The following is a 26,316-nucleotide window of genomic DNA, read 5'->3' on the forward strand; positions in this document are numbered from 1 at the left end:
ACCGATTTCTTCTTTATTAATCTGAACATTATGTACAATGTCTGCTATTTCATCGTCAACATGCAAGGTCTCATCTTCTACCAATGATCTCTGAAAGTAAAGGAATATAATCCATAATCAGTCGAAAAATTGTCCCCCATTCGTGTGGAGTGCTTGGTGATCGAGGATACTAGTATAGAACTTCTAATGTACTAATATTACTAGGGGCCGAAGATACAATGTACTGAAATTACAAAGGACCGAGGATATAATGTACTAATATTACTAAGGACCGAGGATATAATGTACTGATATTACTAAGGACCGAGGATATAATGTACTGATATTACTAAGGGCCGAGGATATAATGTACTGATATTACTAAGGACCGAGGATATAATGTACTGATATTACCAGGGGCCGAGGATATAATGTACTGATATTACTAAGGACCGAGGATATAATGTACTGATATTACTAAGGGCTGAGGATATAATGTACTGATATTACTAGGGGCGGAGGATATAATGTACTGATATTACTAGGGACCGAGGATATAATGTACTGATATTACTAAGTACCGAGGATATAATGTACTGATATTACTAAGGACCGAGGATATAATGTACTGATATTACCAGGGGCCGAGGATATAATGTACTGATATTACTAGGGACCGAGGATATAATGTACTGATATTACTAGGGACCGAGGATATAATGTACTGATATTACCAGGGGCCGAGGATATAATGTACTGATATTACTAAGGGCCGAGGATGTAATGTACTGATATTACCAGGGGCCGAGGATATAATATACTGATGATACTAGGGACCGAGGATATAATGTACTGATATTACTAAGGACCGAAGATATAATGTACTGATATTACTAGGGGCCGAGGATATAATGTACTGATATTACCAGGGGCCGAGGATATAATGTACTGATATTACCAGGGGCCGAGGATATAATGTACTGATATTACTAGGGGCCGAGGATATAATGTACTGATATTACTAAGGGCCGAGGATATAATGTACTGATATTACCAGGGGCCGAGGATATAATGTACTGATATTACTACGGACCGAGGATATACTGTACTGATATTACTAAGGACCGAGGATATAATGTACTGATATTACTAAGGACCGAGGATATAATGTACTGATATTACTAAGGACAGAGGATATAATGTACTGATATTACTAGGGGCCGAGGATATAATGTGCTGATATTACTAAAGACCGAGGATATAATGTACTGATATTACTAAGGACCGAGGATATAATGTACTGATATTACTAAGGACATAGGATATAATGTACTGATATTACTTAGGGCCGAGGATATAATGTACTGATATTACTAAGGACCGAGGATATAATGTACTGATATTACTAAGGACCGAGGATATAATGTACTGATATTACTAAGGACCGAGGATATACTGTACTGATATTACTTGGGACCGAGGATATAATGTACTGATATTACTAGGGGCCGAGGATATAGTGTACTGATATTACTAAGGACCGAGGATATAATGTACTGATATTACTAAGGACCGAGGATATAATGAACTGATATTACTAAGGACCGAGGATATAATGTACTGATATTACTAAGGACCGAGGATATAATGTACTGATGTTACTAAGGGCCGAGGATATAATGTACTGATATCACCAGGGACTACTGATATTACTAGGGGCCGAGGATATAATGTACTGATATTACCAGGGACTACTGATATTACTAGGGGCCGAGGATATAATGTACTGATAGTACAAAGGACCGAGGATATAATGCACAGATATTACTAGGGGCCGAGGATATAATGTACTGATATTACTAAGGACCGAGGATATAATATACTGATATTACTAAGGGCCGAGGATATAATGTACTGATATTACTACGGGCTGAGGATATAATGTACTAATATTATTAGGGACCGAGGATATAATGTACTGATATTACTAAGGACCGAGGATATAATGTACTGATATTATTAAGGACCGAGGATATAATGTTCTGATATTACTAAGAACCGAGGAAATAATGTACTGATATTACTAAGGACCGAGGATATAATGTACTGATATCACCAGGGACTACTGATATTACTAGGGGCCGAGGATATAATGTACTGATATTACCAGGGACTACTGATATTACTAAGGACCGAGGATATAATGTACTGATATTACTAAGGGCCGAGGATATAATGTACTGATATTACCAGGGGCCGAGGATAAATTGTACTGATATTATTAGGGACCGAGGATATAATGTACTGATATTACTAAGAACCGATGATATAATGTACTGATATTACTTAAGACCTAGGATATAATGTACTGATATTACCAGGGGCCGAGGATATAATGTACTGATATTACTAAGGACCGAGGATATAATGTACTGATATTACTAAGAACCGAGGAAATAATGTACTGATATTACTAAGGACCGAGGATATAATGTACTGATATTACTAAGGGCCGAGGATATAATGTACTGATATTACCAGGGGCCGAGGATATAATGTACTGATATTACTAAGGACCGAGGATATAATGTACTGATATTACTAAGGACCGAGGATATAATGTACTGATATTACTAAGGACCGAGGATATAATGTGCTGATATTACTAAGGACCGAGGATATAATGTACTGATATTACTAAGGACCGAGGATATAATGTACTGATATTACTAAGGACCGAGGATATAATGTACTGATATTACTAAGGACCGAGGATATAATGTACTGATATTACTTAGGGCCGAGGATATAATGTACTGATATTACTAAGGGCCGAGGATATAATGTACTGATATTACTAAGGACCGAGGATATAATGTACTGATATTAGTAAGGACCGAGGATATACTGTACTGATATTACTTGGGACCGAGGATATAATGTACTGATATTACTAAGGACCGAGGATATAATGTACTGATATTACTAAGGACCTAGGATATAATGTACTGGTATTACTAAGAAAGAGTTTTGTATTTAAAGATGTAGGAAAATATTTTAACTTTATACCTTATAGTGTTTATGACTAAAAATTATATTTAAAAATTTTAAGATCCAGTGGATAATTAAACAACATCCAGATTCCTTATATCTCACTAAAACTCAATAATATGATTGCACAGACTGTTGGTTTCTCTGTCGGTACTTACGTAATTCTTCATTATTGCAGTCTTCGTCGATATGTCCATCTCCATCGGTATCTATAAGAGCAACATACAAAATCTATCGTTATTAATCATCATTCACCAATTATACAGAGAAAATTCATGTCTTCACTCACAACCTGAATGATTTTCATCACTCATTATTTAATACATCATTTCTTCTTCACTCACAACCCATTACACAATATTTTCATCACTCATAACCCATTACATAATATTTTCATCACTCATAACCCATTACACAATATTTCCATCACTAAATACCTAATACATGCTTTGTTCACCACTTATTGCCTGATATATCATATTTTCATCACACATTACCTGATACTTCATATATTTTCATCACCCTTCACCTAATATACCACATATCTGTTCATCATTCAATATTTTATAACTCATATTTTCACCACTCATTGACAGATATATACATTTTCCATCATTCATCACCGAATTCACCATATTTTCACCCCCGTTTTACCTGTGCCGTCGCAGTTCTCTTCGTCCACACGGCCATCACAGTCATTGTCCACTTCATCGCCCCTGGTCATCGGGGGAGCGTCACACACTGGAGCGATGGTGGTAGGCATGGGTGTGGTAGGTTGGGGTGTGGTTGTTTGGGGTGTGGTTGGCGGGGTTGTGGGTGGAGCGGTGACCTGGACATGCTAGAATCACATCAAATGGTCATTGAGACATGCTTTGGTGTATTACATTTTTGTAGCATACCGAATATCTGGATTTTTCACGTGTCATAAAAATTTGCGAATTTGAGGAAAATCTGTAACATTTTTTTTTTATTTGCGTCATCTTTTGCGATTTATAAAGTTTCTTATAGGAAATCATAAAGGATATAAATCTAAATTAGTAAATTTGATCGCCGCGAAAATTACTGGATATACGGTATTTATAATTCATAAAGGGAATGGAAGCACTTGAGGTAAACATCCTACACACCTGACGTTTAATTGTAAAACATGCCAGAAACAAAACGAGTAGTTGATAGAGTCATATAAAACATACTGTGTAGTTGATAGAGTCATATAAAACATAATGTGTAGTTGATAGAGTCATATAAAACATAACGTGTAGTTGATAGAGTCATATAAAACATAATGTGTAGTTGATAGAGTCATATAAAACATAATGTGTAGTTGATAGAGTCATATAAAACATAATGTGTAGTTGATAGAGTCATATAAAACATAATGTGTAGTTGATAGAGTCATATAAAACATAATGTGTAGTGATAGAGTCATATAAAACATAATGTGTAGTTGATAGAGTCATATAAAACATAATGTGTAGTTGATAGAGTCATATAAAACATAATGTGTAGTTGATAGAGTCATATAAAACATAATGTGTAGTTGATAGAGTCATATAAAACATAACGTGTAGTTGATAGAGTCATATAAAACATAATGTGTAGTTGATAGAGTCATATAAAACATAATGTGTAGTTGATAGAGTCATATAAAACATAATGTGTAGTTGATAGAGTCATATAAAACATAATGTGTAGTGATAGAGTCATATAAAACATAATGTGTAGTTGATAGAGTCATATAAAACATAATGTGTAGTTGATAGAGTCATATAAAACATAACGTGTAGTTGATAGAGTCATATAAAACATAATGTGTAGTTGATAGAGTCATATAAAACATAATGTGTAGTTGATAGAGTCATATAAAACATAATGTGTAGTGATAGAGTCATATAAAACATAATGTGTAGTTGATAGAGTCATATAAAACATAATGTGTAGTTGATAGAGTCATATAAAACATAATGTGTAGTTGATAGAGTCATATAAAACATAATGTGTAGTTGATAGAGTCATATAAAACATAATGTGTAGTTGATAGAGTCATATAAAACATAATGTGTAGTTGATAGAGTCATATAAAACATAATGTGTAGTGATAGAGTCATATAAAACATAATGTGTAGTTGATAGAGTCATATAAAACATAATGTGTAGTTGATAGAGTCATATAAAACATAATGTGTAGTTGATAGAGTCATATAAAACATAATGTGTAGTTGATAGAGTCATATAAAACATAATGTGTAGTTGATAGAGTCATATAAAACATAATGTGTAGTTGATAGAGTCATATAAAACATAATGTGTAGTTGATAGAGTCATATAAAACATAATGTGTAGTTGATAGAGTCATATAAAACATAATGTGTAGTTGATAGAGTCATATGAAACATAATGTGTAGTTGATAGAGTCATATGAAACATAATGTGTAGTTGATAGAGACATATGAAACATAATGTGTAGTTGATAGAGTCATATAAAACATAATGTGTAGTTGATAGAGTCATATAAAACATAATGTGTAGTTGATAGAGTCATATAAAACATAATGTGTAGTTGATAGAGTCATATAAAACATAATGTGTAGTTGATAGAGTCATATAAAACATAATGTGTAGTTGATAGAGTCATATAAAACATAATGTGTAGTTGATAGAGTCATATAAAACATAATGTGTAGTTGATAGAGTCATATAATCAAGATCGCCCTGAGTTGAAAACATTACACAATTATTAAAAACAAATTATGTAAACGGTGGGTCTTACGGTGACTGGGTTGATTGGTTTAACAAGGAATCCAACAGGAAAGCCGTACGATTCTACGTGAGCCCTTCCAAACAGGATCCCCCCAATGGTCATGTTCGGATTTTTGTGGGATACCGTGTGGGTGCCCACTGTTATGTTCACGTAGCCTCCAACCAGGTGGGTGCCGGGGATATGGACGTAGTGTTGGTTATGAGGTAGATGGTGTCCGTCAAGGAGAAGACCTCCCTTGTGGCGACTGTCGACGATAAACATGAACTGGTTCTGGTACTGGCCCTTGGAGTACTCGGGGGTGGTGAACGTGTAGTCCGTGCCGTACTGCTCAATGGGAGGGACAGTGATCATTGAGGGGTCTATATTCTCGTGGGCCGAGGCCTGGGTCTGAGAGAACTGGAACACGGCGATTGGATCGCTGGCCTGAATGTGCGAGTACATGGAAGAACTGAACTTCTTCTGAACGTAGTCCCCTGCATGATGGATGGTGAAGTTTTGGTGGACGACGGTTCCGTTGACCTTACTTGTCACGGTGACCTTTGTATTGTCTTTACTAGCCACAAAACGGAAGATGTCGCCCACTGTTCTCTGAGGGACGGGCACCGTGGCGAAATTCTTGCCCCACGACTGTACAGGCATTAACATCTCTGTCAAATGGTCACGTGATCCGCCGGTGTTTCCAACAACTGCTTTCTTATTTCCGCTAATGACACCTACCGGGTAATTTGAAATCACGTGACTTCCTGTAAGATCCCCAACCGCACTTATTTGAAGAGCTTGGAACTTGTTCATTGTGACGTTTATCCAATCGTTTTTGTGGTAAACATGGTGTTTATAAGTCACCTCAATGCCGTCATGATTTGGAAGCTGAATGGAGACCTGTGTGTTGTCGTGTCCCGCAATGACTCCAAACACACAGTAGTAGTATGCGGGGGAGTAGGAGATGGTATAGTACTCCTTACCCAGGACGTTGGTGGGTAGAGCCAGGTACCCGTCATCAGATGCCGCCTCCCTGTTCACGCCGTAAACCACGATCTCGTCGCTGGCCGAGATCTTGATGACTTTATGTGTCAGCTGGGTGTGGTTCAACCGGAAATGGGGGTCAACCTCCACTTTATGGACGACACCCTTAGTGACCACGAAGGACTGGGAGATACTAGGGTGGGTAGAACCCGGAGAGGTAACATGAACGTGCACTGGCTTTGTACTGGCAGTGGTGATGAACAGCTCTGGGCTAATGTCTTGCGTAGGTTTATGGAAATTGTCCAGAAACGCTACCAGAAAGTTTGTCCCTCTGTTATCCAACGCACCTTAAAATGAAATGCTGAGCAATAATTTTAAAAGTTCATTAATATTCAAATAATAATAATTGAAAATAAAAAGATATAAGTTATTTACGTTTCTTAAAAATAGTCAAAATTGTTTCTCACAATAAGCCAGGGGAAGAAAAAGTAGTCCTAACGAAAAACACGTCTTCATTTTGGAAAATAAGACGACGAGACAGGTAAATCAATGATAGGGTTGTGTAGATATAATGAAATATTAGAGCGCATAAGGCTGAGGAGCCTACGGCGTTCACCGTAGACAAATCGACGAATTGATATTCTAAAGTTAATAACTAAATGATTATCGCTATTTATTACAATTAAATCATAAAATACTGATCATACACAATGTAAAACAGACGTTAAAAACCTCCGAGCTACTTGGGTGACAAGCAGTGCGTCAGTTGGGATGTCCGGGTGAGCTAAAAATCTACCGTATGCTTATCTTGTCCATGCCAACCCCCACCTACTACTTCTTTGGATTATTCACATTTTTGAAAACTGGTTTTTCACCTTCAAGCACAGCATGATTACTAAATGACACTGTAAAAAAATTCTTTTAAAAGATATTTTTCTTTTCTTTTTAAAAATCGTACGTGGTAATATCAAACTTCCATACCTAGCAGAAAGACAGATTTTAACATACGTCTACTTAATACTTATTGGCTAATACCTGTACAGATGTTACGAAGGCGGATAAAAGAAATCGAGTCAGACATCATATCGCTCTATTTGTTTTAAGTTTGATATTCGTCAACAAGAAACCGAATTGGAGTTGTCTTTCTTTCTTTTCCCATCGATTCTTATCATTCACAATTTAACCCAACGTGAGTTATCTCTCTTATAATGTACGGACAGGACAAAACCTGTGAAGAAATGTGTGCCGAGTTTCAATACAGTACGTACATTTTGTAGAACCGTTTGTTGCATAATTCTGCCCCTTGGGTGTTAGTTATTGTCCTATAGAATATGTCGACATGCAAGATAAATATGTTGACCTGCAAGATAGTTATGTTAAAATGCAACATAGTTATGTTGACATGCAAGAAAATTGCGGTCAAACATGAATTATGAAAAAATAAAAAATATCAAATATCTCCCGCATGTGACTTCCAACATGCTGCATTCTACTTATTTATGTCGACATGCAACTTATATATGTTGACATGCGAAAAAAGATTTGTTAACATCTAACTTTAATTACCGGTATCTATATTGACATGCATCTTATCTATGTTGACATGCGAGATTAGTATGTTGACAATCAAGTTATTTATGTCAACATGCAAATTACTTATGTTGACTTGCAAGTATGTTAACATATTTATATCGCATGTCAACATAAAAAAGTAGCATCTAGCAAGTTGAAAGTCACATGTGGTCAACATTTGAAATGATATTGATTTGATTGCTATTGTGGCATATTTCTACTCCCTACATGCAAGATAAATTATGTCAACTTGCAAGAAAAATTATACTGTAAAGTTACTTTTTAAACATCGTTAAACCTGATGGCATGTTTAACTTCTGCGTAAATGATGTGTGTATTTGGGTTTTTAATGTTAAGTGTTCTCAGAATATTATTAAATGCTCTCTTGACATGCGATTTGTTTGAAAACTTATATATTGTGCAAGTGGAATTTAAAAAATGCAAAGTGAATCAGAAATCTTAATTGGAACCAAGTTCATGGATCTGGGGTGGGAAGGGGTTGGTGTTTCAAATATTTCTTAAATTTACGCAGTAAAATTACCGAAAGTATAATATCCTTCGGTCTCCCACCCCTAGGAAAGTTTTTAAGTCCGCGCATGGAGTTAAAGTTTTCATGTACGTTAATGTACATACAGTTTATTGTGCGTTCGTAGCAATGGCTATAGAACAGATTTAGGGTGCATAAAACATCACGGATATGACCGTCTCTTGTGGATTACTCTGTCTTAGGTGTCTTAGTTGTTGAATAAATACCGTATACCGGATACATACAATTTGTAACTAAGACATTTAACACAAAGACATGCGGTAATGATCCCCGGCCCTGTCTTATAATTTCACGTTAAAATTCATTTTGGAAATTTGATCATGCCTTATTAGATAACAAAATCAAAAATAGCCCTGTTTTAGGGTGACTAAAACAAACATATTAATTATCGGGTAGATCTTTTACTTGATAAACCAAAGATTTTCCGAGACAAATATAAGCTGGCATTATAATGAGTTCTGAACAGCCACAGATTGCGCCATGGAATGTACAGACAACAAAAGAATGACAAAACTTTCGAATTCTATAAAAGAACAACCTTAAAATGACAATCGAAAGACAAAATAGGCTTCAGTTTTTGTCGGGTGTGATCTGGCGTTAGTCTGGTAAAGAAATGATGCTGTCCTGAGTATACCCTTCCGCCCTTACTTGACGGATGATTTGGACACGACTGTTATGAATGGAACAATGGATAAAAGCAACAGGTAACGTACCGTGTGTGGTATACAGGTATCATAAACAACAGTTTAACAAGACAGTAGCTTCCATCGGATGGTCAGTGCCAAAAATCACGAGGTTTTACGTTGGTTTTATTTTAAAAGATTTTCCCATTCTTTAGATAATCAATAATGTTCAAAGTTTTGTCTTTTCAAAATCGTTGCTCTGTAATCTAGCGAAATCTGTAAAAAGCTCCTATTCCCAGGGGAAAACATGCTCGTCTGTAATTAAATTTACGATTATCGATATGCAATACACCAGACACTCCCCTGAAGAACTTTTTATTTGATTTCAAGAATGTTTAAAAATATCAAAGACAATGTTCCAAAGTCTAATTTGTCAGTTTGTCTAAGATTATTATTTCACAACTAGAATCATTTAAATTACGTATATGGTTGTTTTTTACATGTAGTAAGAATATTTTGTATAACTCTTGTTTGACATAATTATCATAAATCATCCATGAAATTGTAACTTAAAAGGTTAAAGGGGCATGGTCACGATTTTGTTCAAAATTCATTTTCTGTTTTTGTTATTTGCAATGCTTTAGGAATGCATTTGTAATGATTATTCACAATTTTATAGGCGGTTGTAAAGTTATAAGCAAGATACAGTGCCCACAAGCCTTTGTCATGTAAACAAGGCTCGTGCCCTGTTTTTGATTACATATGTTCAGTATACCACTAAAAAAATCTTTTTCAACCTGATATATCTATCTTCTTTATCATTTTAAGCATAAATAAATAGTTCCTAACGTTTAAAACATAAATTTAAGGTCTAAAACTGGCATTTTCTCTTCAACGTTCAAAATGTAAACAAAAACTTTGTTTACATAGCAAAGAATTGTAGGCTCTGTAACTTGCTTATGTCTCAACAAATGACACTCAAATTTTAGCTGCTTATTAAGAATGCCTCACTGAAGCATTGTATACAATAAAATCGGAAAAATAATTTTTTACCAAAATCGTGACCATGCCCCTTTAAGCGTATAACGGACCAACTGTAACTTTACATTGTTCCAGGAATCGTAATTTAGATGTTGTTTACGGGAGATGTGGGGCGGGGTAAAGATTACCACTGATATATTGATTGTCCTCGTGCATATGCAATCTCTTTTCTTTCTCGTATTTACTTAAATTACATGGAATAGTAGGTACAAATTGTTTATTTTTAAAAATAAGCTTCCTCCAGTATCGATAATGCATGTACTTCACGTTTGCTGTACTTACTGTTTCCAAATAGCGATAGAAAAGGTTGGACCATGAAATTGATCGGAAGGACGAGCTTTCAGGGTTTCAAAACTCCGATAGACAAACAGGTAGACAAACAGATAGAATAATACTGTGCACTCAATATGAAAGAAAATTGATGGTTCTGTCTCAACGGAACAAAAAGCATAGAATGCACTAATGACTGTTTTCAGAAAGAGTAAAGTATATTCCATGTTTTTAAGCCTTTTCCAATCAATATGTTGACCGTGTTATAAGCCCCCGTTAGGATGAGCTTGTACAAATATTTGTCAAGTTCTTATCATCGTTTACTCTGTAATATCCCGACATTGATTGTAAACCCACCGCCTCTCTATACCGCAACAAACGCCAATACGCCATTAAGCCAGTCCGCCAGGTGCTACCATAACAAATGAAGATGGCGCAAATACAACTCTGACTTTGTAAATATTGAGCCTTCAGTCTTCAATCCGCTACCATTACAAATGGTAGTGCCACTTGATGAATAAGTGTATATTTCTATAGCTAATGAACCCGCCGTTGCCATATCGGGAGTGTACGTGGTGACATTATAGTTCTTTTATATTTACGTACATGGTACCACTATGGTATTTTAGTATTTATGCACATGGTACCATCATGGTACTTGAGTATTTACATACGTGGTACCAATAGGGCACTTCAGTATTTACGTACATGGTGCCACCATGGTTCTTTATTATTTACGAACGTGGTGCCACTATAGTACTTTATCATTTAAGTACGTGGTGCCACTGTGGTACTTTAGAATTAACGTGAGTGGTTCCACTATGGTACTTTACAATATACTTAGGTTGTACGATTATGGTACTTTAGTATTTACGTACGTGGTTCCACTATGGCACTTTAATATTTACTTAAGTGGTATTCAATGGTACTCAAGTTTTTACGTACGTGGTACTTCTATGGTACTTTATTATTTGCGTACGTGGTGCCACTATGATGTTTTAGTATTTACGTACATGGTGCCACAATGGTACCTTGTTATTTACCAACGTGGTGCCACTATAGTACTTTATTATTTACGTACGTGGTACCACTGTGGTACTTTAGTATTGACGTATGTGGTACCACTATGGAACTTTAATATTTACGTACGTGGTGCCACTATGGTATTTTATTATTTACGAACGTGGTACTACTGTGTTACTTAAGTTTTTACGTACGTAGTGGCACTATGGTACTTTATTATTTATGTACGTGGTACCAATATGGTACTTTAATATTTACGTACGTGGTGTCACTATGGTCCTATAGTACGAGGGTCAATCAAAAAATACGAAGACAGTGTGGCTGTCTATCATATATTTTTAAAGAGAGTCATACTTAAAAGATTAATCTGTGCACCAACACTAATGTTATTGATATACGAAGTTTTAATCCATTTGATGAAACGGTATTTTTGTTACCCCTTTTTAAAAACAACATGTTTTGTCACCACGGCGCACGGTAACGTTCAAAACACGACGTCAAAATTAAACACGCACAGGTTATAGATATACCCCATCTTCATATCACGCTTAGTCTCTTGTGCCTTTCTCCTTACAATTTAAAATGGCACTGAACCACTTAACATCTAACTTGCACACATCTGTTCGAGAATCATAAGTTAGTTCTTCAAAGTTTTCATTTTCTAACCGTGTATCTCTTAGTTTACAGCAAGGATAACCCTAGAAGTCGGTTGACGTTACTTTTTTTTTTTTACCAAATATTTACAGATATTCTACTTTCTTTCGGACTGTTTTATATTCAAAATACAATTATCACCACCCCCACAAAATTTATTACAGTTAAACACAAACTTGCAAATAATTGTTGACTTATTTTTTGCACCATTTAGCATTTTCACAGCTTGCGTCGGCTTTTTCCTGGGTTAAATCCATTTTGTTTGTACCTCTCGTTGCGCCGTGACGTCCGGCGACGTTGATGATTTTATTCAATTTTAAAGAGGACTATCTGTCTTTAGTTACTAATATCTGTTCGACAAAACAGTATATCCTGTCATTGTTTGGAACTTTGAATACCAAGACAAAACTTAATTTGAGGTTTCAATATCATTTATTTTTAAGCCCAATTTATAGAGATATTACTTTCAACATTATATGGATTATTGTTGACATTACACAAATTTTGATCGTGCGCCGTGACCTCATTTTTGCAGGATTAGATTCTAAATAATTCTTAGAAATAAAGGAATTTATTAACTTTTTTTCTTGGAAACTGTTTGAAACTGTTGCTAAATTATGTCTACCAAATTTAGTAATGATATGACGTTAAGTAACATAGCTATGACAAAAGTCTTCGTATTTTTTGATTGACCCTCGTATTTACGTACGTGGTACCAATATGGTACTTTAGTATTTACGTACGTGGTGTCACTATGGTCCTTTAGTATTTACGTGCGTGGTACTACTATGGTACTTTAGTATTTAAATGAGAGGTGCCACTGTGGTCCTTTATCATTTACGTACCTTGTGCTACTATAGTACCTTAGCATTTACATGAGTGATGCCAGTGGCGTAGCGCCCTTTACGCAAAAACGCAAATGAATACACAAAAGTGTGCAAAGCATAGGTCTTATGATTTGAGTTTCCTATTGTTTGCACGTAAACAAATGGTATTGAGAGTCCACTGAATTATAATCTGCATATTTAGTATTCAGTTCTCATCGTTAACCACGCAATTACTACGATTCCGGAAAATATCGTCATTCCATACTTTACATTAATTCATGCTTTTTATGCATCCGGTTTTGAGTTTACTATGTAAGAAATCTAAATGTAAAAAGTATGTCAGTACAAAGCAATTTAAAATCGTTTTTAAAAGCACAACAGTTACACAATGAAGGCAAAGACGATCACGACACGGTCACCACAAGAGAAAGTGACACCAGTCCTTCATGCTGCACTAAGGATTAATACTTGCATGTCACCACAAAAGAAAGTGACACCAGTCCTTCATGCAGCACTAAGGATTAATACTTACATGTAATTTAAAGTCGGCAGTCGGCCGGGTGATTAAAATTTTGACAAAGGCACAATACATTGTGATAAACTTGATCAAAAATTTGTCATTTAGGTAAGTATGTTACGGTTTGAATAATAGACTTGTTTCAAAACACCTATTATCTTTAGTCATATGCAGTTGGTTTCCGGTGGGGTATCAGTGTTTCATATATAATTACACATTCTTTTAAAATTCAACATTTCCCTTACACATACAGTTTGTAAAATTGTAAAAGAGCATCGGGTGTCTTGAAATTTTAAAGAAAATATTCGAAGAGTACCAGGTAAATAATGTTTGTCTCGAATTCAGCAACTTTTGTTCATATTTATTGGAATCATAATACTTAAAAAATGTCATATTTTAAAGGCCAGACCCTTACCTTTTTTTGAATACAGTAAATTAAAAGGTAGCTACGCCACTGGATGCCACTATAGTCCTTTAGTATCTACGTACGTGTTGTTACTACGATACTTCAGTATTTACGTACGAGGTGCCACTATGATTTGGTATTACTGTGGTATTTACCGCCTGTACTCTAAATGCATTACATACATGTTCAGCTAATATGCTGTAGTATTCGTTGTTGGTGTATCTTGCGTTGACAGAGTAATGTCAAATAGGCCGTTTGGTTTGCAATCGTGTCATGGTTTTGACATCACTGGTGTTATTTTTCGTAAATAAAGTTCCATGGCATATCTGTTGGTGCTAGCCATTGAGTTGTTGATTGTATGACGCATCAGATTTAAGCTTTTTTTTCTATTTGAAACACAATCTACTTCTTTTACACTTTTGAAGTTTTCAGTTGGACCGGACCTTTTGGTTTTTCTTTTAGAAATGTCTTAGATCTTATTAGGGCGGGGTTCAAGTCATCTAAAGTCTCTCTGATTTCTATATATATATCGCGGCAGGCAATTTACATTTTATGACACCTGTAGACAATTTAAAATTGCCATTTCAGATGTTTAAATTACAAAGTTTACGAAAATGCTTACAACAATTCTTTCAAATAATAATGTTTGCCAAGAAGTCCCCCCGTGATTTGACAGTTAATGAGGATGGTTTCATAACATACGGGTCTTTCTCCCGCCCGGAGCAGAAGACAATCAGACGGTTGCTTGTTTATGAAGGTGCACTCGATGACATAAATTGCAACAATCGTAACAATTTATCGGGGAATGAAGGTTTCACTTTTTGAGGCCCGTACTATCGGTTGGTTGTTAATTATGAGATCGAAGTGGGGGTAAAAACTTTTCCAATTTTTCTATGCGAGACAGTGGCCGCTAGACTCTTTAATCTTGATAGTGCTTGTTCCCTAACTAGCAACTCTCCCCTCTCCGTGCGGCCGTCCCTCTCTTACTGTGTAACGTTGGTGCGAAGCGAGCAATAGTGGAGTAATTTATTTGTTGCGTGATTCAATCTCCGGTAAACACTGCCTGTTTAATTTGCTAGAGTCTCATTTAAAGAGTGTCAGCAACATGAACTTTACATAAGAACCGACATTATAGAAGACTTATCAAAGAAGAAAAAAAGGGTTTAAAAATCTGTCTGTGTCAACTCGAGCTTCTGTTAAAACTAGGATTGCTCAATTGAACGAGAAAGGATTCAGATTTTAATATGCAGGCTTTAAATGAATTCTCAGAGGATTTTTTATAATCGTTTATGAAAAGATAAGACAATCAATGAGAGGGCACCTAGTCGGGGACTGGGTAAAAAAGGACAGTTTCTGGTCAACGAAGAGATCAGTCTGTCAGTCAGCGCCGGGCGTAGTGCACGGAACTTATGATACACACTGCTAATTAGTACGGCAGAAACATGAGAGAACGGAACTTATTCATGTGCTCCTTCCAGGAACTCTCACTTCCGGATATCACTCCGACACGGGGACCGGAAGCGAGGTAATGTTATCTTAATTACCCAAATTGGATAACCCTTTACATAATAATGTATTTATGCTGATTTATTCTTCGTGAGTCTGAAGTGTGTTTGAAAAATATACTTTTTATAATGAGAAGAGTCTTGGTGAGATTGAAGCGGATGTCATCAAATTGATATAACAAAGACGTCACAGATTCTTGATTCAATTCACAATACTTATATTTTTTTATTGCAAAGTATCTATGATTTATTTATTTAATTATAAGGAATTTTTGTTCTTAACATGAGTAAATTTTGAATAATAAAGTGGAAATGTTTCACTGAAAACTGGATACTCGCAGTCAAAACGCTATGTTAGGGGTTTCATCTGCAGTTTTATTCAGAGCCAGAGAAAAAGTATTGAATAAATTGGTTTTCATTTTATTCATTTGTCAAACAGCAGCATTGTAATGGTACAAGAATTCCATACAACACAGAATATTCCAAAAATTGATATAGATTTGTGTTGTGTGAAATCATCGACCTAGGAAGTTAAATTGACTCATTTACATGGTTCTCCAATATACCCTATAATTAATAAATATCGCAGTGATTCAAGGAGGCCATTTACCTGCAAAGAAATGTTTATTTAATTTTCTGTACCTGTTCAGAACACGGAAAGAGTTTTTGTGCGGGCACTTTATCGCTTTAAAGTTGTCACAAAGCAATGTACTTCTGTTTTTACAACTGCATTGGGACATTTTCCTTTCAGAGCCGCATTTTATATAATAGTTATCTTTATTTCATTATCGCAAGAGTGCAAAATGGTTTACTAAGCAAACCTGCCTTTCTTTGCCATAACGGCTTTATTGGTCTTCTGTCTGCCTGACTATTTTTCTTTAATTTGGCCACCTTGTCGTTCCTTGTCGGTGTCACTCTGTCTTCATTTCTGTCTAAGTTTTACACGGTTTGTGAGAAATTTATAAATAACCTACGGTGGTATACAGTTCAAATGTCCATTTGACCTGACTGAAATAGGTCTACATATCCTTGTCACAGGATACTTACTAGTACTTTATTTTAATGAGATTAAAAATAATGGCTGAAACAAACGAGCAATGATGTAATTTTTTTCTCAAATCAAAATTTTTTTTTTTATATTTCATATTTTTTCATATCAAAAAATAAATTTTCTGAAATCATTAAATCTATTTTTGATATGAAGAATTAATCATTAATGAAAAGAATATTCAACGAAACAATTATTGATATCAAGAATTCTTTTTTTTTTTCGATATCAGAAAATATCTCAAAATATTTAAAAACGGCGAATTGTATTTATAAGTCTTTCTTCGCCTGAAAGACCTAAAATTCCTATCATCATCTCCACGAGTTTATTCCGTATTTCTTCCTCCTTTAAAACCACCATCTTATTTTACTACGTTCGAGTTTCATCGTCTGGCTTTCGGAAGAAATTTTTGTTGGCCTCACCACCTCAAACATATACTATACTCTGTCCCAAGATATTTTGGATTCACGTTTGGCTTAATTTTTTGATATTTATAAATACCTCAGGATCCAAACGATGTTCATTCAAAAGTATGAAAAATTTCCAAGATTTCTCAGTCAAAACGCCCCTGTTAGCTTATCAGGTTTCAATACAATGCTGAAAAATGTGATGTCTACGGAGATTTTGCATTGCAGCAGGCCCGGATGATAACGTTGAAATATTGCGCGATGTATTCCGAGTGTATTCCGAATGGAGAAAAGATGTAAACATTCCCCATTATAAATCTCCGTAAGGAATCTGTTTTCCTTCCTGTGAATTTTTCCGAGTGAAAGATGATAATGTGTCAATGAAATTATCTTGGAAAATATCCCTTTCAACTATTTCAATTGCACTTCTTTCACAGGTAAGTGTATTTTTATTAAAAATTGTCCAAACGTGAATCCAAAATATCTTGGGACAGAGTATAAATCGCCTTTTGTAGACTGCAACAACCCACAACAGTTCCTATAAACAGTCAGTCACAACACACAAAAAGTATCTAATTCTGTCGAGGACTTTATATATTTAACGTTTTGTACGAATTTCTAATAACATCATGGAAAAACAAATTTTCTTACATCTTTAAAACAAGACTATTTCACTTTTCAACCATATAATTCCATTTCGACTTATTCCTGCCAAAATGGTTTTTAGAAATCTATTACGTCACTTTATCTATGACGTCATTTTTGTGCACTTATGCACGTATGGTCCAGAATGAGATTGCCATCATCCAGGCTGTGCAAAACATGAGCAGACGAGATATTTGAGCCACTCTGATTGATCATTGGTTTGTGGACATATAATAATTTTATCACATCTGATTTAGGCATATTTTTTTTCTAATCCAGCAATTTTGACTGGGTTTGCATCGTTCTCTCTATCTCATTTATTTTACTGCGGAGTTAACCAAAAGGTTAAATATGTACAGTATATTTGTGTGTTTGTGTCTAACCCTGCAGTTTAGGTATAATCAATGCACCCTGTACCACACTCATCAAATAGGCTAATTTCGGTAATTATACACTTTGTTGATGCTTAAATGGCATATGTTAGTATAGAAAAGACCAAAATACTTCCTTTCAATTTCCAATTAGAGGAAGTGCACGAAATTTTGGAAAAAAAATAGAAATTTTCTTTTCTTCTTATGAGTTTTGTGTTTATTAACCGGTCGCATTATATGGATTTAAGGAGAGCTTTCAATTTTCTGTTTCAAGTTCTGCCGAATGTTTCAAGGCATGACCCCCGCACAGAAAATAACGAACTTATAACTCCGAGGAAACCAATTTTCCATTCAACATGCCATTCATTTTACCCAAACTATAAACAGGATTATTATTCTGTTTTGTTCGTTTTTGACAATGTATTGATCAGTTTCTCAAGAGCTTTAAAGTTATGCATATGGTAAGGCGGATAATTCCACATAATGTTTTGAAATCCGCAGTCACAATCGCGATGCTAACCACATCTGTCTGATTTTGGTATTTTGATGAACTTCATCATTCCAGCATTTTTTATATTTTCAATATCACATCTATATGTCAGGTAGTGTCATTAATCTAAATATTTGCTTTTTAAATGCCATTTTTATTGAAATTGAAAAATATAGGGAGCGCGTGTATTCTTGATTCTTGTTATGAAATATAAGACCTGGACTGTGTAGGTTGTCTTTACTTTCGCTGAATAAGGCAGTATACAAAAGACGCTCTCTCCCGACACGAGTGTTCAGTCCAAAGCATCCAATGATCCGGAGAGGAACTCTTTGATAATCTCTCAGAATAAGATTAATGCCGATATCCTTTAATACGGGACAGCGATTCGCTAGCTGTATAAAATTTCAACTCTGGATGGTTGGTATTGTTGGAACCGTAGACAAATCAAAAGGAGAACTCAGGCGGGGAGTGTTTGATTATCAGAGCGGTCTGTCGGATGTAGAACCATAGAATATCCAGTAATCCAACGCACCCTTAGTGGCCAAAGTCAAACATGGAATAGCCGCAATAGACGTTACTTACGGAGAAGGGTCCGTTCAGGTTGTTTACTCAGCAGCTGCCATTACCTACTCATAAGAGGTCGGTTTTCTGAGTTTCTTTGTGTTTCTGTGCGTTCGACTCTCGGAGTTAATCTATATCTATATTTGCAAACTTTTTAACTGTTGAACTATTAACACTCTCAGGATTAAGTATTTGTGGGTCCTCGTTATAGAAGCTATATTGTGTGAAGACATGATAAAGCGAAAGGAAAACAATCCGGGAGTTGGTGTTAAGGACAATGGGCGACGATCAGCAATGACCGACTACAATAGCAGTAGCCTGTCATGTGTTTATAATTACCTGTAAACTCTTTAAACATACACAAAACATTGCTTCTGGAGATTATCAATAGTTTAATATTTGTTTATGCGGAAAATGTCAAGAAGAACTGGATTTCAAAGAGAAATATCCGCGAGTTCACTTTGACTTTTCGCTAATTTAATTGTTCATTTTCTCGCAATGACGGATAAAGTAGACACTGCTTAACGGGACAGATCGAGATGTACCTTGCCCAATGTGGTCAGCACCCCCGCCAGGTGGACATCCCTGACAAGCGGGACCTGAAGATGGTCAGTGGGTACGACCTCCTGGACAAACTGTCCCGGCGCCGGATGTATGCCCGCTCCAACGTCCGGGAAAAGTCTTCCCTGTCCGACCACTGCGACCAGCAGGACATCATCATCAGTCTGGACGGCGTGGGGATAGAGGTTGAGGGCCTCGGGTAAGTGACACCCCATCAGTGAACTAATTAAGGTGATCTGGATTTTAATTGTCCTGTAGAGATCTCATCTAATGAATTCTTCGCTTCTGAAATCCAAGGCGTTCTACTTTTTGAAATCACATGTTTTATTTTCTTCCATAGAATTTGGAGTGAGCTTTTTGTACACGATTTTATGATATGGTAATCCATGTTAAGATATGCTAACTAGGCGCTTGCACTCGTATTGAGGTGTATGCTATGGACGATAAGACATTTGAATGTCATTGTCTAAGATTAGGTACTTTTCTTTTGGTCCCCATTTGCAGTGGTTGGGCAGCTTAGTACCAATATATGTACAGACCATATACAGCCCTAGTGTCATATACCTGCATAAATCCACAGGTAACTCGTAGCCTCATTTTGAGCCTTTATCTTGTTCCAACTACACCTGCCCGTCAGATCCCGCTGAGAAATCGCAACTACATGTAAAATCGATCAGGGGTTTTGTTTTTGTTTTATGAGCCAAAATGAAGTTCCTCATATTTCAACGCCCTGGTTTCTGTTTTTGACACCATGCTGTGACATACGTTAGCAATGTTTGAGTGTTCACAACGATGCAAATGATGGAATCTGAATAGCTATACATCGACATAGAAAGTTTTGAGTGATTCTAAGGGGTCGTTAAGTTTATATGAACTTCTTTTTTTTTTTTTTTACATACATGTATATTTCCTTCAAGTTATGAGGACAAACATGTATAATGAATTAAGTAAAACCAATTTTCAAACTGTTCACAATACATGCATATTGTACATTAAATATTCTTCAATTAATAATTGTTGATACTTAATGGACATGTACAATTGGTATAAATTAACGATAAAAGTTGAAGTTAAGCACCAAAATGAAAAATTTATTAGTAAATTAATTAATGCATAAAAGACCCTTGTATCTACAAAGTTGTTCGTGTATCCCAAAGTATTTACAGATACATTGAATAAATATTTATTTTGTTCAGTTAACAAACGAATTCTTGGAGAGACAGAGGGTTGCCGATCATTATATTTGAGTAACATTTATTTGATAAAAGGTCGCGGTACTTTTCTAGTCTCTGCCTAATTCTTATCAACTCAATCAATCCAGGTCAGTGTCAGAGGTCGCCGACCCACGGTCCGCCTTGGCAGGAACTCTCGGCGCGGCGTGCGTTTTCCCGGACTAAATTTGTCCGTCAGATTTTAAAATCAGATCAATTTTTTTCAAATAAGTCAGCGTAAGGTATGGTGAAGGATTTTAGTAAACGTGAATGGATTGGATATTGATTCCCTGAATATCTTGTAGATAAATTGTCCGTTGATTTGATTTATTTATATTTAATGATGTATGATTCCATAAAAGACTAATTCGAAACCTGTTGTCAGACGGGAAACATGGGGAACTTAATTACAACAGCAAAAAAAAGAAAGTTGGTTTATCATTCTGAATCAGGTGTCTGGTATATTCGTGAATGTATTCACAGTTTGAGCGCGCAGTATCTTGTCTTTGTCAACACATCTCCTGTAGGAATATTTTTCAATCATGTGACGTCATTGCATGCTTTTTGCACGGAGTTCTTTCCAATTTTTCAATGGATTCCAATTTCATATTTGTGACTTTTGATCGGAGAAGATATGCTTCTGAAGTACCTTTTAAATTCATTTTCTCTTTTGAAAAACCAAGTCAAATCTTTTAAGGTTGAAATCTTAAATAAAATTCCATGCAAACCTTAGTTTTACATTCAGACTAAAAAGTCTACTCAGCGCTGCAGGAGTAACTCTCGTATGACAATTACAAAAGTTGAGAAACCAATTCCACTCTACGTAGGCAACTCTTATCTATCGTTTAATTCATTAATAAAACGCTGTTGTACGAAATGAAAATCCAGTATATATGTAGATTTAACCGATAATGGTGATGGTATGAGTGTGATAGCCGTAAAATTGCTGCCGTTTTCATACATAATTCTATAAAAAGCGCAAATCTCACCTTTCCGCTTATTCAAAGCATGCTTAAGAATTCACAAATCTTTAATTGAAGCGTTGTCATAAAAAGGAATGAAATGGATGTTTAAACGATATTAAAATATAAAATGAATGTTTTTCTATTGGGTACCAAAACAATTGATTTCAAGTTCCATAAAAATCAAGAGAGATTTATCAAGTATTTGTTGAGGCGAAGAGTGAGAATTATGACATCTTTGAAGAAGACAGTAAATAAGAGAAGTTAATTTTGTGTAACATTCTAGACATCCGGCAATGGTCCAGTTATCTTCAATCGATAAGTCGTGTTTGAACTTTAATTTGAGTATTTGTAGTTGAAGAGCAGTCGTTTACAATTTGAAGAGGTTCGTAATCTTTGTGTGTTATTTACATTTGACAAATCGATACCATGGGATGATCCTGGCTGTTGTAGTACTGATGTGGTCTGTCAGTAAGTGGCCCCCTGCCTCAGGTAAGTACAGGTGTGTTCACTCTAATCACATACCTGGCTGATGTCACGGCAATCATTTCTACATCTGTTTATGCTAGTCTCTGTATTGTTCAGTGGTTCTGGGTTTTAGTATTTTACCACACAAAAGGTAAGATACATGTATGGATTAAAAATTGTTTTATGTCACTCTTTGAATAGGGACTGGTTTTTTTTTTTAAAAAGTAACAAACATCTTGTGATTTTGTTAAAAGTCGGATCGCATGCCTTCTCTGATTATATTTGTCCTCATTTTGAACTTAAATTACCCTTATTTTTTCATTGCATGTAAATGCAATTTTGTGTCTATAACTTAACGTAATGTTGTTTGCTGCTTTTCTACTTGGATTAAAGATATTTCTTGACCTCCTTCATCAAACAAATATCATTGAATTGCTTATTTTTATATAAGCCGTATTATCATGGAAGCCTTGCACACTGTAACTTACTAAGTATTCATCTGTTTTCAGATTTGAATTACACGAGTTAATTAAATATCAAAGTTTGACATCTGAATAAACTCTAGTGTCTGCCAATTTGTTATGCAACTGTTGGTATCGAATTTAAAAGTTCTAAATGGTGTATTTGAACACCAAATCCCTTTTAGAATACTGAAGTCTTTGAATTGAACCAGCTGGACTAAATTGTCATGTGTAAATTACACCAGCGGATTATTGGCCCGCCTTCTGTAGCCGTGTCCCTTGTACCCCTGTCATTTGATGTCGCTTGGATTCCTATTTGAGGTCTGAGTTGGCCCACTTCTCTCCCCCCAAAGGAGGTTCTAGATCGTAGAGGTTAAGGACTGGATTTTTTCTTACATAACAGAATCTATGGATTGGCTCTGTATAAAAGGTGCCACCCCAGCAAGATGTCGGGTTTGTACACTAAAATCAAATAAAAATTCCTCCATGCCATTTCTTTTAATTTCCCTGAAAAGTGTCTTATTTATGATATAAAGATACCTGGTAATGGTGGGATAATGTGAGTTTTAGAGATCCCATGGGATCCTCGTTGATTGTTGGGGGATTCTGCCGGGCTTAGGTCCATTGAAGTCCCCCTACTCCTCCAATCGCTGTCACTCCGTTCTAATCGAGATATCAGTAGTTTAAATAACACCCAAAATATTTATCAAATATACAAAGTCCTTTAAATTTTTCCTCTTCACACATCAGAGTTGTTTTGACATATGATTTAATACCTTTGTGAATGTTGTCCTTTCCTGTATTGAGCACGATATTAAATTGTGAGGGCCCGTGTCTCTCAATTAAGTCTATTTACACGGGTCTTTCTCCATTGTGAGATCCTGTGATTTAGTTTGTGTCTCTCTACTTCGCCGTGTGGAGGGTCCTTCAAGAGAACATGTCAGAGGAGCGTAAAGTTTTGGACCTGTTTCCAGTGTCCCTGTCCATGGAGGACAAGCTGTTACTGATGCGGTAAGCTATCTGGGCGCGGATCCATTTTTTTTTACGAGAAGGGGAAGGGTTCGAGAGAGATTTTTTTTGTTTATTTAAGGAAGGGGGTTCAATGCCAAATTTTGTACCATACCATATAATTTTGTACCATACCATATGATTAAATAATTCTGAATGCTCCTGGGATACGGAATCCTAAACCTCGGCCCGTTTATCCAGACATGCTCTCGCTCGCTCGCCTAGTTAGATCTCAAGTTTTAAGCGGTTATGTTTTTAGATACAGTACAATTTTAATAAACGACGGACGCTTGCGTTTCAGTTTACTTTGTACATGCAAATGATAAATCCTACAATTCTTCGAATTTTATGCATTTGATTTTTAAAGCTGAAAATGAAGGGAATTAAACGTTTTGGAATTTCGCCCTGATTAACTTGATTGCTTTATGTATGTGTATTATGTGGTTCAAATCGCGATACGATTATTCATTTTCAATAAAAAGAAAAGTTTTGAATACTGCAGAACAATTAAATTCTTTGACCCACTTCCGGTGTGCAATGTGCAGTTTGGTTAAATTTATTGAACATTCAAGGATTTTCAGATAAGTGGTGCTATTTCCAATTTCGGTTCTTATTTGTCTGGGAGCGCGGCCTGATCGAAGCAACATCTAGTTAAGATCTAGTTAAGGACCGATATGTTACGTGTTTTCAGGACGTATTGTCGGTCATGGCATTGTTAAGGTATCCAGTGTTACCTAACTTCCGGTGCAGGATCGTTAGTCTCCAGGCATCCGATACGGCGACACAAAACAATTATTAGATCGGTCAATAGACCCAGCGAAAGACCTAGAAGTCTGCAACACCCCCCTCCCTTTCCACTTTACTTTGATAACATCTCTCCGTTTGCAATATCATTTTCCCCCTTTTTTATTTATTGGGCGAGATTGCTGTGTCGCAGTCCTTAATGATGCAAAAATCTACTCGCAGTGATGACTATTATAAATTACTGCTTGGAACTTGTCACAAATATCGTTTGAGAGCTGAAAGTAGAAAGAAATGTAAATATGAACAGATCAGAGAACTTTAATTAAGCTCTCGAATACACGTTACTGCACCTGCTATAGAATTTGCTTTTATTTCCTTAAACATCCAGTGACTGTTCGAGCTGAAGGATCCCGGTATAATTCGGTCGTAGATTCGAGTGAACCGTTATAACTAACGACCATCAACTGCTAGATAGAAACCGGCCAGGTCTTTGGTTAAAAACGACTGCTGCAACAAAGATTAGAACAGTTCATTGGATCTGAAAGCATGCTGTAATAACTGAATGGTAGTTTAGAACGTCTCTATGGTCCTGTGGTGGAGCTGTTGGATATTTGGAATGTCCGGTTTTATATTGCTCACCTGTCGCAGTAATTAAACTTTGACTGCCAAGGAAACCGTGCTGAGTATGTGTAATTAAGTGGCAATAGGAAATAAAGGAGCGGGCGAACCAAGAAAAAACCTTTTAACCTCTCTTACAGAATAAACATTAAATACTTCATTTCAATATCTGTGATCGATCTAGATGTATGCATGTGTTTTCATTTTCTTTTTCCCCTGTTGTCTAAACATTTAAAGTTAGAAGTGTTTCTGGAGCAGATACTTGGGCGAGATTTATGTGCCGCTGCGTAGGACTCGGATTATAATGAACCTTTTTTGTGTTACCTTTATTGTTCTACCGAATTCTGGAGATTCAATTTAGAGTAAACCTTCAATTCTTTGCGAGGCCCAAAGTTTCTCGATTTTCTAGCAGGAACATGAGAAATAGAGAATGCTTCCGGTTTTCATCGGAATCGGATATTCACCTGCCCAGGTTTGTGGCATATATTGAATTATATAAATGTTTTGTCCTGTGGTAATTTTCAGTATGTCTTAAGTATGTAATTGTATTGAACACGACCTTGCAATTTCTGTATTGATTTCTCTGTTTTGTCTCTTGTGTTTGACAAATGGTTGAGTCCGTTGAAGATGTTTCTCTTACAAGACGGGCCCGTTTATCAAACAAATGGTCGGAACAGGACTGAAGTGGTTGTTGTAGTAAAAGTTTGAAATCCAGCTAGAGAACACACATTCTCTGAATCATGACATACCTGTACATACCTGTACATTCGTATATCTTTTGTGTGGGGATTTTATGTTAGATTTTCCTCTGAATTTTAACTTTTGGTAGGTGTTTAAAATTTCCATTTTTAGCTTTAATCTTGCGGGAAGTATTGATTTTACTTTAAACCTTCATTATTGATAAACAAAAAAAACTTATTCATTTTTGTTCTTCTTGTTGGGCAATGGATCTTTACAAGAATGTAAAGTGCGCCAAAATTTCTGTCAAATTTTGACATCTCTGTAATAGACCGCTAAAAACG

The 26,316-nt window shown here is 35.9% G+C and overlaps 2 protein-coding genes across 12 annotated transcripts in view; one reads left to right on the forward strand and one right to left on the reverse strand.

Annotated features, from left to right (window-relative positions):
* Window positions 1-10,931, reverse strand: LOC117681437 (uncharacterized). 2 transcript variants are annotated; one of them, XM_066077494.1, is made up of 5 exons: window positions 10,820-10,931; window positions 5,801-7,101; window positions 3,685-3,868; window positions 3,189-3,239; window positions 1-90 (listed from the first exon to the last, which is right to left on the reverse strand). In XM_066077494.1, exons 1-5 carry the CDS (start codon window positions 10,851-10,853, stop codon window positions 71-73), a joined length of 1,590 nt encoding a protein of 529 aa, XP_065933566.1. In that variant the 5' UTR covers window positions 10,854-10,931; the 3' UTR covers window positions 1-70. The 2 variants fall into 2 exon arrangements, with proteins under 2 accessions (XP_065933566.1, XP_034301800.2); XM_034445909.2 differs by lacking the exon at window positions 10,820-10,931 and adding an exon at window positions 7,222-7,317.
* LOC117681440 (uncharacterized) overlaps window positions 9,331-26,316 on the forward strand; it is an 18,894-nt gene continuing 1,908 nt past the window's right edge. The window contains exon 1 of one of the 10 annotated variants that reach the window (XM_066077495.1): window positions 9,331-9,577. In XM_066077495.1, the coding sequence (XP_065933567.1) occupies window positions 9,549-9,577 (29 nt within the window). In that variant the 5' untranslated portion in view covers window positions 9,331-9,548. Of the gene's footprint in view, window positions 9,578-15,071; window positions 15,760-17,961; window positions 18,058-18,826; window positions 20,022-22,264; window positions 22,615-22,964; window positions 23,378-23,440; window positions 23,936-25,044; window positions 25,767-25,836; window positions 26,120-26,316 lie in introns of those variants that run through there. The other 9 variants (XM_034445920.2, XM_066077498.1, XM_034445919.2 and 6 more) reach the window with 9 other exon arrangements.

The sequence above is a fragment of the Magallana gigas genome, chromosome 2 (genome assembly GCF_963853765.1).
Source record: "Magallana gigas chromosome 2, xbMagGiga1.1, whole genome shotgun sequence".
NCBI lineage: Eukaryota > Metazoa > Mollusca > Bivalvia > Ostreida > Ostreidae > Magallana > Magallana gigas.